Source organism: Delphinapterus leucas, chromosome 4 (genome assembly GCF_059928025.1).
Source record: "Delphinapterus leucas isolate spDelLeu-1000000601 "Yukka" chromosome 4, BTC_Dleu_Yukka2, whole genome shotgun sequence".
Classification (NCBI taxonomy): domain Eukaryota; kingdom Metazoa; phylum Chordata; class Mammalia; order Artiodactyla; family Monodontidae; genus Delphinapterus; species Delphinapterus leucas.
In genome coordinates this window covers 135436376-135452540 of record NC_143132.1, presented here as the reverse complement: position 1 = coordinate 135452540, position 16165 = coordinate 135436376, and the positions used below count along the sequence as shown (strand labels likewise).

Sequence of the window (16165 nt, the reverse complement as noted above, 5' to 3'; positions counted from 1 at the left end):
ACAATTAGGAAGTGATGAGTAGTCATTACCTTTGTATTTTGAGTATTTGTTACCTTTGTTTTTAGTATAATTTGTGTAATTGTAAGTTCACATAATTAAAATTTTCTTGGTGGCTGTGTTTAACAACCGGCTCACGAAACTCCTGAAATATTTATTTAACAGTCTGTCCTGGCAAGCAGGTACAAGCCAGCACAAGCCAGCTCCAGCATGTGGGTGGGCCACACCTGTAGGCAGTAAATCCAACTTCTCTCCCTCTTCCTTTCCTGTCCTCAGTCCCAGGTAAGGTTTCATGGTTTTCCCAGGTATAGAGACAAAGATGGTCCCTGTCCAGTGTAGGCACCACACTTACTTTTGGCCTTGGCCACCATCCCAGTCCTCTGCCTGTGCTAAACCTCAGCCAGTGTCCCAGCCCTGGACCCGCTGCCTGGCCCTTTCCCGGATGGGGGTGCTGAGCCACCCCTGACACCCAGAGGACGTGGCCTCTGTGGGGCTGAGGGGCCGCGGGAGGACAGAAGAAGGCTCTCTACGCTCAGCAATGGCCTGGAGGTCTATTTTAGGATCCAGTCTGTGGAGATGGGGAAGCACGGCCAGCAAACTGTGCTTTGGCAAGTCAGGGCCTATAATTAGCCTCCACTTGAGGGTCGAATAAACTCTTGGTTGTTACTAAACAACAGCGAAAGCAGGAACCTCTAGCTTCCCTGAGCCCAGAGCTGCCCAGCCTCCTTGGACAGACATTGGACAGAACCTCCCCATCTGCTGGGCAGAGTCCAAAGTGTCCCAGGCAGCATCCTGTCCTCAACCCCAAGTAAGGAGAAGCAAGTACAGAGCCCTGGCCTCGCCTCCCATCAGCCTGTATCTCCTACTGACTCCTGCACCGTTGCTCCCAGCAGCCTCTTACTTATGAAGAGTCTGTAGTCCGCTGGGCAGATGTCACCGATTCACACACAGGGGACAGTTGCTGCTGGGCAGAGCAAATCCCAAGTCAAAAGGCAGCACATGCAAGCGCTAGTGTGTTTGTTCTGGACGGTGGGACGTAGGTGACTGCATCCCCAGGCATCTTTCTGCTTTTCCAGAATTGTGTGCCTCTGAATATGGTACACATATATCCCCCCACACCCCAGGGTTGGGTTTTGTTTTCTACTTTTTCTGTCCACCCGCTGCATGTTTTCAAAGCAGAAACAAAACAGAGCTGTACCCACGTGAAGAGTTTAAGCCTCAAGCTCCCTCACTTGCACGTCCCCCTTTGTATTAGTAATTTTTTATTCTTTTTCTTAAAGGCAGTCTCCCAACTTGTACAAGCTCCAAGCCCACATCTGCCCACATCTGGCCCTGCATGGCCACCTACTCTAGAGCACTTTGGAAGCCATCATGTCTGCAGCTGGGGTTTTTGAGCCCACGGTCTGGACACCTGCTATGACTCAAGGTCCCGTGCTAGGGTGGAATATTTGCCATGGGCACCACTGTGAGAAAACGAGCAGGGTAATTGCCCTGGGCTGCAAATTCATCATCTACAAAATGGCATCACGGAGCATCCAAAGACAAGGAAAGGGGCTCCTAAATGTGGGTGAAGGAGGACCAATAGAGGGCTGGGTCAGAGCAGCCAAAGCCAGTCCTCAGAGGCCTCACATAGCCAGAGCCTTTGAATGAACTATATTCAACGATATTAGCTCTATGTTCTTATTTTCTGTATTCTTTTTTTTTTTTTTTTTTTTGGCTGTGTTGGGTCTTCGTTTCTGTGCGAGGACTTTCTCTAGTTGCGGCGAGCGGGGGCCACTCTTCATCGCGGTGCGCGGGCCTCTCACTGTTGCGGCCGCTCTTGTCGCGGAGCACAGGCTCCAGACGCGCAGGCTCAGTAGTTGTGGCTCACGGGCTCAGTTGCTCCACGCCATGTGGGATCCTCCCAGACCAGGGCTCGAACCCGTGTCCCCTGCATTGGCTGGCAGATTCTCAACCACTGCGCCACCAGGGAAGCCCCATTTTCTGTATTCTTGATGCTGTGGCAGCTGGGACCTCATTGACAGGGAGAGACTGCCCCATTGCAAGGCTAGTGAATCCTAGAGATAGGAACCACTTACCTGTGAGAGTGCCTTTGAGATGCAAACCAACCCATCCTGAGTCAATACCCCAACCTGCCTCCCCTTGCTGGGGCTCACACTCCAAGAGGCAATATTCCTCTGCTCTGACCACCCAGGGCTGGGTACCAGACAACAAGGGACCACCCCTATAGCCCAGAGACCATTGAAATTATTCAAACCAGCCAATCCCAGCTGCTTACACTCCTGTGCCCATTCCTTCCCATGAAAACCACAATAAAGCCTTTTGCCCATGCTTTCCCCTCACCCCTTCTGCTTCCTGACCAACCCTGGTTCTTCTCTGTGTTGCCCTACATGGTATGGCTGCCCCCTCCTCTTGGGAACTGTGAGTAACAAATGATCTTTGCAATGTCAGTTGTCTCCTGATCTGTTGGCCTCTCCATACCAGAATAAAAACAAAATCCCGGGTACATCTTAAAACACCCTTCTTGGGGGCTTCCAGAAAATGATCTCCAGACCTGGGACAGGGGAAGACTGGGAATGGGCTCACCCATGGTCACAATTCATTCATGCAGGCATTCATGCAGGCATTCACTCAACCAGAGCTTGGAGACACAGCAATGAACAAGGAGTTGACCCTGGGAAGGGCCACTTCAGCACAGTGGGATGAGGGCTTTGCTGGGGAAACCAAGGGAGCACAGGCGTGGACCAAGTCCCAGATCTGGGTGGAAGGGATGGAGCTCCCCTGTTCCAGCAGGGTCATCCTGTGTTGTTTGTCCACTTCATTGAATTTCCCACCAGCAACCTCATCTTCTCTCTGCTGCAGCCCTGCCCTGACGCGCACTGGGGAGCAGGCAACTGGGGTCTCCCCCTCTCTGGTCTTTCTCATCTTACTCTGGTCTCTGACCTCTGGTGCCGGAAGTCCTCCACCAAGTCAGCAAAGAACTTCCAACTCATTTACTTTCAAGAGCAAAGGACTGATAAGAGCTTAAAACAGTGATATGCAACCTTTTTTTTTCAGTTTTATGTATTTTTATTAAACATAATTTACATATAGTAAAATACACAAATCTTAATGGTACAGCTTAACAAATTGTTACCTATTATACATCAATGTAATCACCAGATCCAGGTATGGAACATCCTTATCACTCCAGAAAGTTTCCTCAGATTTGTATCCTTATTTTAAAGTAACAGTTAGTTTATCCCCCATCCCAAGCTGCAGATTATCCGAAAGCCAATATGTAAAAAATATATTTATTTTAAAAAGAAGTTTCTCAGGTTAAGAAGATGACTATCCTCCCAATCCCCACGTGTGGGGAACCCTGAGGGGTGCTTAGGGCCAAGTTTGAAAAATCATTCTTCCCCATGAAACCCCCGAACTGTATGTACAATATTTATGTACATACATAAGCTGTATGTACAATGTTTATGTACATACATAAGCTGTATGTACAATGTTTATGTTCACATGTATGTTCTGAGGGTGGACAGAATTCTAGAGCTGAGCTGTCCAGTTCTGGAGCCACCTGTGGCCACCTATGGCTATTTAAATGTAAATTAGTTAAGATTAAATAAAAGTAAATGTTCAGTTCTTCAGTTGCCTTTGCTACATTTTGAGTGTTCAGTAGCCACGTGTGGCGACTGTGCTGGACCACACAGTGCAGATCAGTTCCATCATCACCGAAAGTTCTATTGGGTAGCAGTGGTCCAGAGATTTCATCAGCTTCCCAAAGGTATCCATGACCAGAAAATGTTAAGAGACACTAAGTCAAGCCAGTGAAACTTCATTTAAGGAGCCAGAAATTTCACTGGAGAGCCGAAAGCTCATCATTGTGACAAAGGCCACAGACAAGTCTGCCTTGAACAATCTTTTTGCTCCAAAAACCCAACCCTAAAAGCTCTTAGAAGACACCAAGATTTTATGCTTTAGTGTCTATCTCTCCCTCTCTTTCTTAGAGAGGGACACTTGAATTCTAAAAATATTTGCCATGAGAAAGTGCTCTCAGCGTCCCAGAGCCTCTGTGCCCAGCGCGAGGCACCATTTGAAGTAGGAAGACATCGCAGTGACCTTGTCCTTTGGTGTGTGGTCGTTCTAGGTGGGCGAGGCAGTCCTGGAAAACGCACGGCTCATGCTGCAGACGGAGAATATCCAGGCGGGCGCGGACGACTTTAAGGAGAGGTAACACTCCACAGCCGAGGGGACAGTCCCTCCATGCCCCAGACTCCTGGGCCACTCGGGTAATGCGGCCCCAGAGTCTGCAGCATGCACCCTAGCCTCATGGAAGGCTGGGGGGTGGGTCCCGGCCTCTGTATTTTTAACGTTCACCAGGCTTTCCTGATGCCCATCCAGCCTTGAGAACCACCTCTTTGGAGTCTAATAGTGTTTCCTATAATGTGGCTGATGAAGATCATTTTAAGCAGTATAAAGATAAACGTTTTAATTTTAATGGTTATGTATTTACTTATTTATAAATTTATCTATTTATTTATTTATTTTTGGATGCACTGGGTCTTTGTTGCTGCACACAGGCTTTCTCTAGTTGTGGCGAGCAGGGACTACTCTTTGTTACAGTGCACGGGCTTCTCATTGTGGTGGCTTCTCTTGTTCCGGAGCACAGGCTCGTGGCGCACGGACTTCAGTAGTTGTGGCACAAGGGCTCAGTAGTTGTGGTGCACAGGCTTAGTTGCTCTGCAGCATGTGGGATCTTCCCAGACGGGGAATCGAACCCATGTCCCCTTCATCGTCAGGCAGATTCTTAACCACTGTGCCACCAGGGAAGTCCCAGTCATATATATTGTTTTTTCTTTTTTTTTTTTTGTGGTACACGGGCCTCTCACTGTTGTGGCCTCTCCCATTGCAGAGCACAGGCTCCGGACCCGCAGGCTCAGCAGCCATGGCTCACGGGCCCAGCCGCTCTGTGGCATGTGGGATCTTCCTGGACCGGGGCACGAACCCATGTCCCCTGCATCAGCAGGCAGACTCAACCACTACGCCACCAGGGAAGGCCCATATATTTATTTTTATAGTTACCTTCTGTTTATGGCCCATGAGACTGTTTTTCTACTACAGTACTACCATTTATAGTGGCAATTTAAAATTTATTTAATATAAAGAGCGTTTAAAGTTTATTGATTTAAGATTTACTCTTTCAGTACAAGAATTTAAGGAACAACATAAAGTAAATAATGATACAGAAGATACACATTTAGTGAAAAATTGTGTAGGTGAGTGGGGTTTGCAAAACACTGGCCTAATGGAGAAGCAAAATGAAGATACCCCTTTTATGGATCAAAATAGGACAAAATAGGACTCCAGAGGCACGTGGGGGATTCTTCCAGCTTGGGTCAAAAGAGACTAATCCCCGTCATATGAGTGGGTTTCCATTTCAGGTGGAAGGATAGGACTTGTTTCCAAAAGAACTAAATGTTAATAAGAACGCAATCCTTCAAAAAGAATAAATTTGGGTAGAAAATCTAATTCCACATATAGAGCACAGAAAAACGCTTCAGAAACCAGCCCCCAAGTGCTGATTCAAATGTACAGGTCCAACTCTGAGGGAAGTCTCTGGTGGTAGGCCACAGGACTCTGTCCTCAGTCCCTTCATTTACTATTTTTAACTGCAAGGTGCTTGAAAGCAGGCGTGGCAAAATGGCAGATGATACAAAGCCAGTTGGGGTGGTGAAGAGTAGAATGACAGAATCACGATTCTGATCCCAATACATTGGAACAATGGAACAATGACATTGAAAGAGGATAAACATAAACTCCTATTCCTGGGTTCAAATACCAGTTGCACCCAGGAGGACAGAGAAATTGGGCTGAAAGTAGCTTTTGTGAAAAATGTTCAGGACGTCTACTTGGCAGGAGACTCAATATTAGTTAGCAGCAAATACAGCTAATCAAAATGAAATGAACGAACATACAAACAAAACCCACAATAAAAATCTTAGGATCCGTGATGAATAGAATTAAAGGGTTTAAACAAAGGAGCAGACAGTCCCACAAGAACCTGAAGTAATCAGGTAGCATCTGGAGTTTTGCATTTCATTCTCTGTATCACATTTTAAGAAGGACACAGACCAATTGGAACATTTCAAGTCATTCCAAAAATATATCTTAAACCTGCTGCTGCAAAAACAAAAATGAAAGGGTCATAGTCCCTGCCCTCGATAATGACGAATATGAAAACCCATTTGCATGAAAAATGGAGGAAGGAAGTAGGAATGCTTAACCTGAGGACAAAAAGTCTTGGAGGGGTGTAGTGGTTGGAGATGGGGAACAAGAGAGTGACATAAGAGAGTGTCTCCAAATATTTGTAGGACTGCCAGTGGAAGGATTAGACTGACTTTGGGTGTTCCAGTGGGTGGAACTCAGACTCTTTCAGGAATAGAGACTAAAGCTCTTGAAGGAAGCAATCTGCAATAGTTACAGCTGTTAAAAATGGTATGATGGCCTTGGGAGATGATGAGGTCCCCGTTGCTGGAAGTATTGAAGCAGAGCCTGCATGATCACCTATCAAAAATGCCATCAGGGATTGTCATCAGGCAGGAGTTTGGATAGTTGAACAAGAAATTCCTTTAAAATTCTAAGACCTTGAGAGGCTTTCTGAAACGAGAGGTGTGAGATTTCTCCCTTCTGTGGATGGATGAAGGTAAGGTGTGAAATTTGGCTAAGTGGAAGGCCATGGAAGAAAGGAGTGCCACTGGGAGAAACTGCCAAAGATGTTGGGTAGCTGTTAGAAAAAAGGCCCTGTGCAAACCAGAGATTGAAACAACGCAGAGGGGGCAGTTTCAGACTTGTGTCTGCGTGTATATGTGTGCCTGTGTGTTTTTGCATATTTCGTATGCAAATCCAGGTTTCTGGTTTCTCAAGAGAAGGGAATACCCCTTCCCACGCTGCAGTGATGGGGAGGGCTGGGCAGCAGCACCGTTTTAGGTGAAGCATGTGCTGTCCTACGCGTGTCAACCCCCACCTCTATGCTGTTGCCCAGACCTGGCCCTCATCCCTCATCTACATTCCCCACTTGGTCCCTGAAGGCATTTGGGTTTGCAGCCACGGTCCTGAAATTTTACCTGGGCTTTGGGGGAGAGGAACCATGCACGTTCTTCATTTGGGGATCACCAGCACACAGCCTGGGACTTAGCAGATTCTCAGTAATGTTCGTTAAAGGATCCCCAGGTGAAAAGGATGACAGATCAGCATAATGATGACAACACTGGTCCCCTTACCTGGATCTGGCCTCTTGGAGAAGCTTTCCCTAGAGCTCTGTGCTTCCAGTGCCCCATGAAGATGGCACCTAATTAATCCCTGTGCCCTGTTATCAGAAGTTGGCTGCAATCGCTTTCATTTTAATAAATCAACAGGCAGCAATTCCATTAACAGTGTCCGCAAACCCATTGGAACAGTGACTTTTAACATTCATTGCTTAAGTGAATAATTGGTCTGTTGGTCACATTTATAATTTGATTATTTTTCTTTGGGGTCACCCAGCTCTGCTGATTGAGTTCCTTTACCTACAGATATGAAAATGAGCAGCCGTTTCGAAAGGCGGCGGAAGAGGAAATTAACTCTCTGTATAAAGTCATTGATGAAGCGAATTCGACAAAAAAGGATCTGGAGAGTCAAATAGAATGCCTGAAAGAAGAACTTGGCTTTCTGTCAAGGAGCTATGAAGAGGTAGGTGGGGGCCCTCACCTGTCCGGCTGAGCTTCACAACACAGGTGACGCTCCGCGTCACTTGCCCAGGGCTGCAGGCAAAATGCCAGTAAAATATTTCCAACTTCTTGTAATGGGTGAGGTTACCCTGAGTTTCAAACTCAAATGGCTTCAGGGACCAGGCCGGTACATAAATGGGGAGGCAGCAGGTCCAAGCAGTAGTGAGTGATGGAACGTGTGTTGAATTGGAGGGAGCATCCCCTAAGCTTTCTAGTTCAGACTTTTTTTCAACACTGTACTGGACAAACAAAATAGCTCCGAGAGTAGACCCAGGCTGTGGTTTAGTCACACTCAATGAAATTAGGTCAGATCGTTGAGTGACAGGACTGAAGGGGACCGCCTGTGGTGATGTTGTTCAGTGTCCTGAAGACCTGCAGTGATTCTAAACAACCTCACACCAGTCAAGATCCAAACAGTGCTTGCAGTTGGAAAAAGTCAAAACCCATTTAACCATGTTCACATTGGGAAGTTCCTTCTTTTGTCCAACTGTAAGCTAACCAGGAATCAATAAGCCAACTTCCTCCTGTTCTCAGCTCCATAGTTTCTCACCACTCTCCCAAGGTAACGCTTTAAAAACTCCGCAGTTATCTTTAAATCTCTTTCCGCCTCCTCTGACTTTATGAAATTCATAAATTTCATCTTGCTGTTATTGCTTACTCTGTGTTGTTATTTTGTTATTTATTTATTTTGATCTTTGCTTTGGGTGGGCATGGGTTTGTGAAGAGTAGCCTAAGAAATGCATCCTGAGGAAAAAAGAATATAGCGCCCATGCTGGGAAGAGGACCAGGGACTTTGCCTGTCTTTGTGAAGCCCCATGTTTCGCAGCAGCAAAATGAGAAGCAAAGTATTGCCCACAGAGCTGGGCTTCGGCTGGCTAGAATTCTGTGTCTTTTCTTTCTCCTCTGGAACTCACTGAGGTATATGTTGTCATTTTCAGGATGTGAAAATGCTATACAAACAGCTGGCAGGGTCTGAGCTGGAACAATTGGATGTTCCCATTGGCACTGGGCTGGATGACATCCTTGAGACAATCAGAATTCACTGGGAGAGAGATGTCGAAAAGAAGTGGGCGGAAGCGGGAGCTTTGCTCCAAGCTAAGGTAAGAGGCAGGACCAGCATCCTCACTCTGCCCTGCGCAGAAGGAGGCCAAGCAAAGATGAGTAGCAGCCAACATGCAAAAGAAGAAAAGCAACAATTTCAATCTCATTAGACAGAAAAGAAATGCAATTTAAAACAAAGCTTTTTGTTTACCTGTCTAAATGCAGAAAAAAATTAAAATGGTTATACTCAGTGCTGGCAAGCATGTGGAAATGTGGGTGCTCTCCTGAGTTGTTGGGGAGCACAAACCCATGTGACATCTTTGAGGAAGGGATTTGATGACATGTACCAAGAATCATAAAATGCTCCTGCCTACCACTTGAATAATCTAGACCCCATCGTAAAGATATAACTGAAAATACAGATAAAGTGTACATCCAGATATACCCACTGAAGCCTTCATTATTATAAGGGTGAAAAAATTGGGAAGAAAACTGGATAAATATTTAATAACAGGAGAAAGACTAAGCCACAGCCTAACCATGCAATAAAATATCAGGCAGTTATTAGAAATGATATTTATGAAGCATTTATAGCAATATGGGAACTGCTCAGGCAATAAGGTAAAATGGGGAGAAAAAAGAGAGTACAGATTGGTATGTACCAGGGGTCAGCAAACTTGTTCTGTAAAGGACAAGATAGTAAATATTGAGGCTTCCTGGGCAAGATGGTCTCTGTTGCAATACTCAGCTCTGCCACTGTGGTGTGAAAGCTGCTGTGGACAGAAGGTAACCAGTGAGCATGGCTGTGTTCCAATAAAACTTTATTTACAGAAACAGGAGGTGGGCTGGATTTGACCTTCGGGCTGCAGTTGCCAACCCCTGCTATACACAGTAGGTAAAGCATTCAAACAAAGAAACTAGGCATCAAGAAAAGGTCAGAACACGGTTTCTTGTACTTCAATTATACCTTAATAAAGCTGTGAAGAAAAGGTCTCCCTTAAAAAAAAATCAGAAAGAAAACTCTAAACTGTAAAAGTATTAGCATTAGCAGTGGTTATCTTTAAGTGTGGGACCCATTTCATGTTGTGATGTTTTTTCTTTCTTGTTTCCGAATTTTTCTTGTTTTTTTTAAAGTAGTATGAATTATATTAATGGAGGGAAAGCATCTTTTATTAAACCTCATAAATAAGAAAGGAATTAACCAGAAAATAGAATGCACAGGGTTTGTTCTTCCCTTCCCCTTCTCCCACCCATTCATGATTCTGGAATTCTGAGGCAGAGGATTGAAAGAGCAGAAGAGGAAGGAAAGCATGAAGGAAGTGGGAAAAATAAAGTAGAATTTGAAAGAAGGCAAGAGGGCTGCTCCTGATTTCTCAGTGACCACTGAGTGGGTCTCAATCCTGACTGCACAACAAAATTATTTCGGTGCACTTTCAAAGACACCCAGGCCCAAGACCAATTAAATCAGAAGGAGGAGAGGGACTTCATGGTTTTTAAGCTCACTGATGATTCTAATACACAGTAAAGTTTGGGAACCACAAGAGTTGATAAAAACTCCCAAAAGAAAACCGGGAGGACCTTTTCTGCTCTTTCTTCTCCCAGCCCTCCTCAACCCCTGCCCCCCAAGTATCAACAGGAAACTTCCCCGCAGGGTCTTCACAAGTCTGGATCCCCCAATGTTCTCCAGCCCAGAAAACATCTTCCACTCCCCAATTCTCCACCCCTTACCCCTTTTCAAAAGCTCTTCTTTCTAACCTTCAAATCCTTGGGCCAGGTCACTACAAACAATTTCCATGGTAAATAGTGCCTAGTCACTCCACGAAATACAGCCCCCATAACCACTGAGAGGCAAAACCACACAAAGAGAAAGTGAAACCAAAGCAGATATATGGTTTGGGTCCATTGCTTCTTAGGGGACTCATGAATATTTATAATTAATGACCCTAGAGACCATCAGTCCCACTCCCTCATTTTAGAGGTGAGGAAACTGAGACCCAGAGAGGGCAGTTGATGTCCTGAAGTCGTACAGCTGGTTGGAACACCACAGTTCAGCTCTCCTGGCTCTTGATCCAGGGATTTTTTCTCTGCATTAGGCTCTTGGCTCTGCCTCCAAAGCTAAATCACAGTGGCCCAGGAATTTGCAGACTTGTTTCTGTCCCAACCCTCCTGGGGTCTACACCACACCATAGTGATTATCTCTTTGGGAAAGGGTGGAAGAGTATGGTAATTAACAGAAATTAATCCTGCATAGTGTGAAAAAGAAAAAAAAAACTTCATTATTATTCACCCCTCACCCTCTTGAGAATCATCACCAGCCCAACAGTCATTCAAACATTAATTCTGAACAGATTCATTAGTGTTTTTTTTAATAGAGTAATCTGAAAGCTACCTCTCAGAGAAAACAGACAGTACTTGTTTCAGTTTGGCCGATGCTCCCTGGGCCTCTTGCAGAGAGGAGGAGCTCAGAAAATATTTGCAGAATGAGTGAATTCCTCTAATCATCAACAGAGATCAGAACTGACAGCCAGAAGTCCTCCAATAAATAGTTTTGTCAATTGCCATCATGCCCTCAGGGGCTGACTTTTGTCCAGCCTGAACATCTCTTGTAGGTTTCTTGGCTGCAAAGCACAAATGTGAAATGGTTTAGCACACACTGCTTTCTAAACATTCTGCAGAGAGAATACAGACATGTATTTAATTACCTCTCAGCTTGGAGAGGCTAAAAATTAATTGACATGATTAATTTGTCTTCATTTAAGTTCCTCCAGAAACTGATGCTGAGACAAATATTGAAGTGTAGGTGGTTTCTTTGGAAGTTGCCGGGAAGCAGAGAAGCAAACAAAGAGCACATTATCTAACCAGCTCCCACTGGGGGAGACAGGAGCATCCCCATGGGGGCCTGGGGAACAGTACAGAATACAGGAGAGGAGAGAGGAGAGGAAGCTGGGGTAGTAATACCCTCTCCCCTCAGTCATCGGCCATCTGCTAGCAGAGTGACCTTTCAAAGACTTCAGAGAGAGCTCCCAGGGAGAGGTACAGAATCTGACAGAGAGAAGGAAGCTGGGGAGAACTAACCAAGGAGTGGCCCAAGGGGTCGAGGTGGATGCCATCAGCATCTGCTGTCACTTCCCTGCCAACTCTTGATTCCTTAATCGGTAAAAGCTTATAACACCAGGTCCTCTCCAGCCACGGTGTTACAGAGGTCGGGAACCTCAGTGGTCCAGTCTTTGGAGCTTCTCAGGTTGCATGATTCAGTGACTGGGGGATCACGTTGGTCCAGAGAATTTCCAGAGTGTTTTAAAGTCTGGCCCTTCCTTTTCTGTTTGATGTGGTTACCCAACTCAGGGTATTTGGGGATACTTCCAGAACCTCCAACAGCCATACCATGCCATACCACCCTCCACACCTCCTCCTGGCTAGCCATGGAACACACTTCCCAGTCTGCAACTGACAGACCTTAAAAAGACCACCTTGGGCAATACTGAAGGGTCACTATTATTCACCTGTTTCCTGGATTCATGTGCTGAGACATTTCCACTCTGTAGAGCGACAAACAAAAGAGAGAGTCCTGAGTGCAAGTATTCTGTACACTGACGTTGGCTAGATTAAGATTTCTCAGTGCCCTTCTTTCCTAAAACTTGCGGAACTTATGGATACGTTGAAATCATCTGTCAGTCATTGTTACAAGACGTAGAATTAAAACATAAAACTGATAACCATGTGAGGCCATTTGTGCTGGCTAGACCTCTGACATCCTTTCTGCTCATTCAATTCTCACAACAGCCTCAAAAGCAGGAACTCTTGTTATTCCCATTTCACAGATGTGTTTTCTGCTACCAGGAAGGAAGGAAGGGAGGGAAGGAAGGAGGAGAGAGAGCCAGGAACTTCTAGTTTCCCTGCAGCCAGGCTGTTTCTACTAAGTTTTTCTTTCACAAATGCAAGCATTTCAAACATCATATCATCAACAGGAAAATGAAGTTCCAGGTAGCCAAAAAGACACTTTCGAAAATATTATGCAGTTGGGCTTCCCTGGTGGTGCAGTGGTTGAGAGTCCGCCTGCCGATGCAGGGGACATGGGTTCGTACCCCACTCCGGAAAGATCCCACATGCCGCGGGCGGCTGGGCCCGTGAGCCATGGCCGCTGAGCCTGCGCGTCCGGAGCCTGTGCTCCGCAACGAGAGAGGCCACAACAGTGCGAGGCCCGCGTACCGCAAAAAAAAAAAATATATATATATATATATTATGCAGTTATAGTCTTTCATGTCCATGTCAGTCCATCACGATACATATAATCCCATGTTTCTTCCAACTGACCTTTTCCTTACAATGTGCGGTCCTCCTGGAAACGGGGCCACCCTGAAGGCTAAGGGCTCTCAAAGTTTCAGAATCAGGCTGCTTAGGGTTCAAAAGGTTGACCTACCCCACTTTGGTTTCCCCTTGATGGGATTGGAGGCCCTCCCCTCAATTCGCAGAAGCCAAATCTCTGTCCCTTGTTCACTGCAGCTGGGTGACGTGCACAGTAACCAAAGCCTTATTCAATCACCAGCGTGAGCTGGAGGGGGGTTGGGTGGCAGCTCCTATGAGTCCCTCCGGGCCAGGAACTCCACAACAAATAGATTTCTCCATGCTCCCTGCCCTGACAGTAGGTCACACTTGCCTCAGATCAGTTTAAGGTATTTGTGGTCAGAAACTTTATCTGAGCTATAACCATCATGCCTCAAACAGTCAGGATGACAGATTGTGGAGATGGTTAAGAATGAAGAGAGGTGAAGAGATGGAAGTGAATTGCGAGGTTTCCGGTTATTGATAGTCTTAGAGCTGCAGGAGGCACCAGACAGTGCCCTCTAATGGAAACCTCTGCAGTGATGGGGCTGTTCTGTAATCTATGCAGAGTCCAGTGTGGCAGCTCAGCCACGTGTGGTTACTGAGTGCTTGAAATGTGCCTGATACACCTGAGAAACTGAATTCTTAATGTTATTTAATGTTTATGACTTCTTACATAAATATCTACATGTGGCTAGTGGTTACCATACTGGACAGCCTAGGTCTAGATCCACCCATGAGAGACTAGAAGACTTGGGTAACATGTCACCATGTCATCCGTATTCACAAACAATAACTTGCTCTGTGAGGGCAAGTATTTTATACAGGCTGCTGTGTCTATGGCTTTTCTTTGCTTGCTTTTACCAAGAAGATTCAGTATTTTCTAGGATATATGAAATTAGATGAAATGGATTTCTGGCACTCAACTGTCCCTTGCTCTAGGCTCCAAGACAGCCTAATATGGTCCTGCCATGATAGCCAACTGGGAGAGTTCCTTTGAGAGAGCAGAACGCTGAGAGCATCTGTAATCTAGGAGTCCCTGTGCACTGATGAGTTGGCTATAATCTCAATGGCTCTTCTGTGAAATAAGCACTGGCTTATTCCTCCTGGTGCGCTCACAGCAAGCACTGAAGATGAGTCACCTAGCATTTCTAAACCTCAAAATACGTCACAGAGCGAGTTTTGCAAAAGGGCCCCAGCTTGCTTTTATTTCTTTTTTTATTTATGCATTTTAATATCTAATACCTTCACTTGGTTCAAAATTCAAAATGATATACAGTGAAAAGTGTCATCCCACCCATGTCCCAGCCACCCAGTCTTTGTTGTAGGGTCAGTCAATGTTTTCCTTTTCCCATGTGCCCTTTCAGAGACATTTTATGCAGGTACAAGAAACGATGTATATATTCCCTCTTTTAACACAACTAGTAGCATTCAGAACATATTGCTTTTTAGCTGCACAATATTGTACCACAGGGGGCAGCAAACTGTGGCCCACAAGCCAAGTCTGACCTGCTGCCTGTTTTTCACAAATAAAGGTTTATTGGAACATAGCCATGCCCATCATTTACATATTGTCTATGGCTGCATTTGCATTACACCAGCAGAGTCGAATAGTTGCAACAGAGACCATATGGCCTGCTAAGCCTAAAACATTTACTATCTGGCCCTTTACAGAAAAAGTTGCCAACCCTTGTTCCAGCTAACAGGTATCCCAGGGTTTCTTTAACCTGTGCCCTGCTGATGAATGGTGGCTTCCAATCTTTAAGCTATTATAAATAAGACTAGTCACTGACTTTGTATGTCCCTCATTTCCCAATATAGAAATGTATCCGCTGGATAAATTTATAGACATGGAATTGCTGGGGCAAAAATTATGTGCATCAGTAATTTTGATAAACATTGCCAAATTAGCCTCTGTAAAGGTTATAACAATTTATATTCTCATCAGAAATGTTTGAGCGTGTCCATTCCCCGCATCTTCATTGATACTGTGAGTTCTCACAGTTTGTGATCACTTTGTGATCTTTGCCAATATTATAGGTGAAAAATGGTTTTTCAGTATACTTTTATCTTGCATTTGTCATATTATGAGGAAGGTGGAACATCCTTTTACGTGCTGAATTTCATCCATATTTGCTTTTGTGTGTACTATCAGATCATATCTTTTGCCCATTTTTATTAGGTCTGGGATTCTTTTTTACTGGTTTGTAGTGGCTCTTTGTAAATTAGAGAAATTAGTCCTCTCTCCGTGATATAAGTTGCAAATATCTTCCCAGCTTGTCACTTGTCTTTTTTTTTTTTTGGCCACAGCGCGAGGTTTGCAGGATCCTAATTCCCTGACCAGGGATTGAACCCAGGCCCTGGCATTGGAAGCTCAGTCCTAACCACCGGGACACCAGGGAACTCCCTGTCACTTGTCTTTTTACCTAATTTATGGTAGTTCCAGCTGGCTTTCAAAACATATTGTTAGCCTATAAGGAAGTGTTAGTATAGCTGTGTGCTACGGTGGCGTGCCCCAGCTGGTGTGGCTGGGGGCAGGAAGGTAGGGTATCAGACTAGGGAAAATAAAGAGACTGTCTCATCAAGGGGGCACTGCCAGTCCTTTACCCCACTACCCAGCACAGCCACATGCGGGGGGAGCCCAGGTCCTCATCTCCTATATTGTGTTTTCAACCCCACGACTGGTCAACACCCATCCACCATTGCAACCTCATCCTCATACCTTCCACCAAGGAATCTTCACTCACTCATTCAGACTCCATTTGTCAACCACAAACCAAGCTGCAGGCCCCAGGCTTGGTGCTGTGGACACAACGTCCCTGGCTTCAATTCTTGCTCATCCCCAGCCACTGATTCTGACTATCTCAAAGCCGTCTTAGGTATTTCTTAACAGTAACTCTTTCCCAGGAAAAGCGTAGGGATCTTACTTCGAAACTAAGAGATCTGCAAAGACAAAACAACCCAAATCCCTGAGAAATTAAGGTAAGGTGGCTCGTATCCAACACCTAGTCTCCTGGCAGAGACAGAGCAGAGGCGAGCCTTCTTAGGAA

The 16165-nt window shown here is 45.4% G+C and overlaps 1 protein-coding gene across 1 annotated transcript in view; it reads left to right on the top strand.

Moving 5' to 3' along the window:
- Positions 1–16165, top strand: part of BFSP2 (beaded filament structural protein 2) — a 73539-nt gene that overhangs the window by 43068 nt on the left and 14306 nt on the right. The window contains exons 2-4 of the mRNA XM_022582472.2: positions 4133–4215; positions 7557–7713; positions 8690–8851. Coding sequence (XP_022438180.1) covers positions 4133–4215; positions 7557–7713; positions 8690–8851 — 402 coding nt within the window. The remainder of the gene's footprint in view (positions 1–4132; positions 4216–7556; positions 7714–8689; positions 8852–16165) is intronic.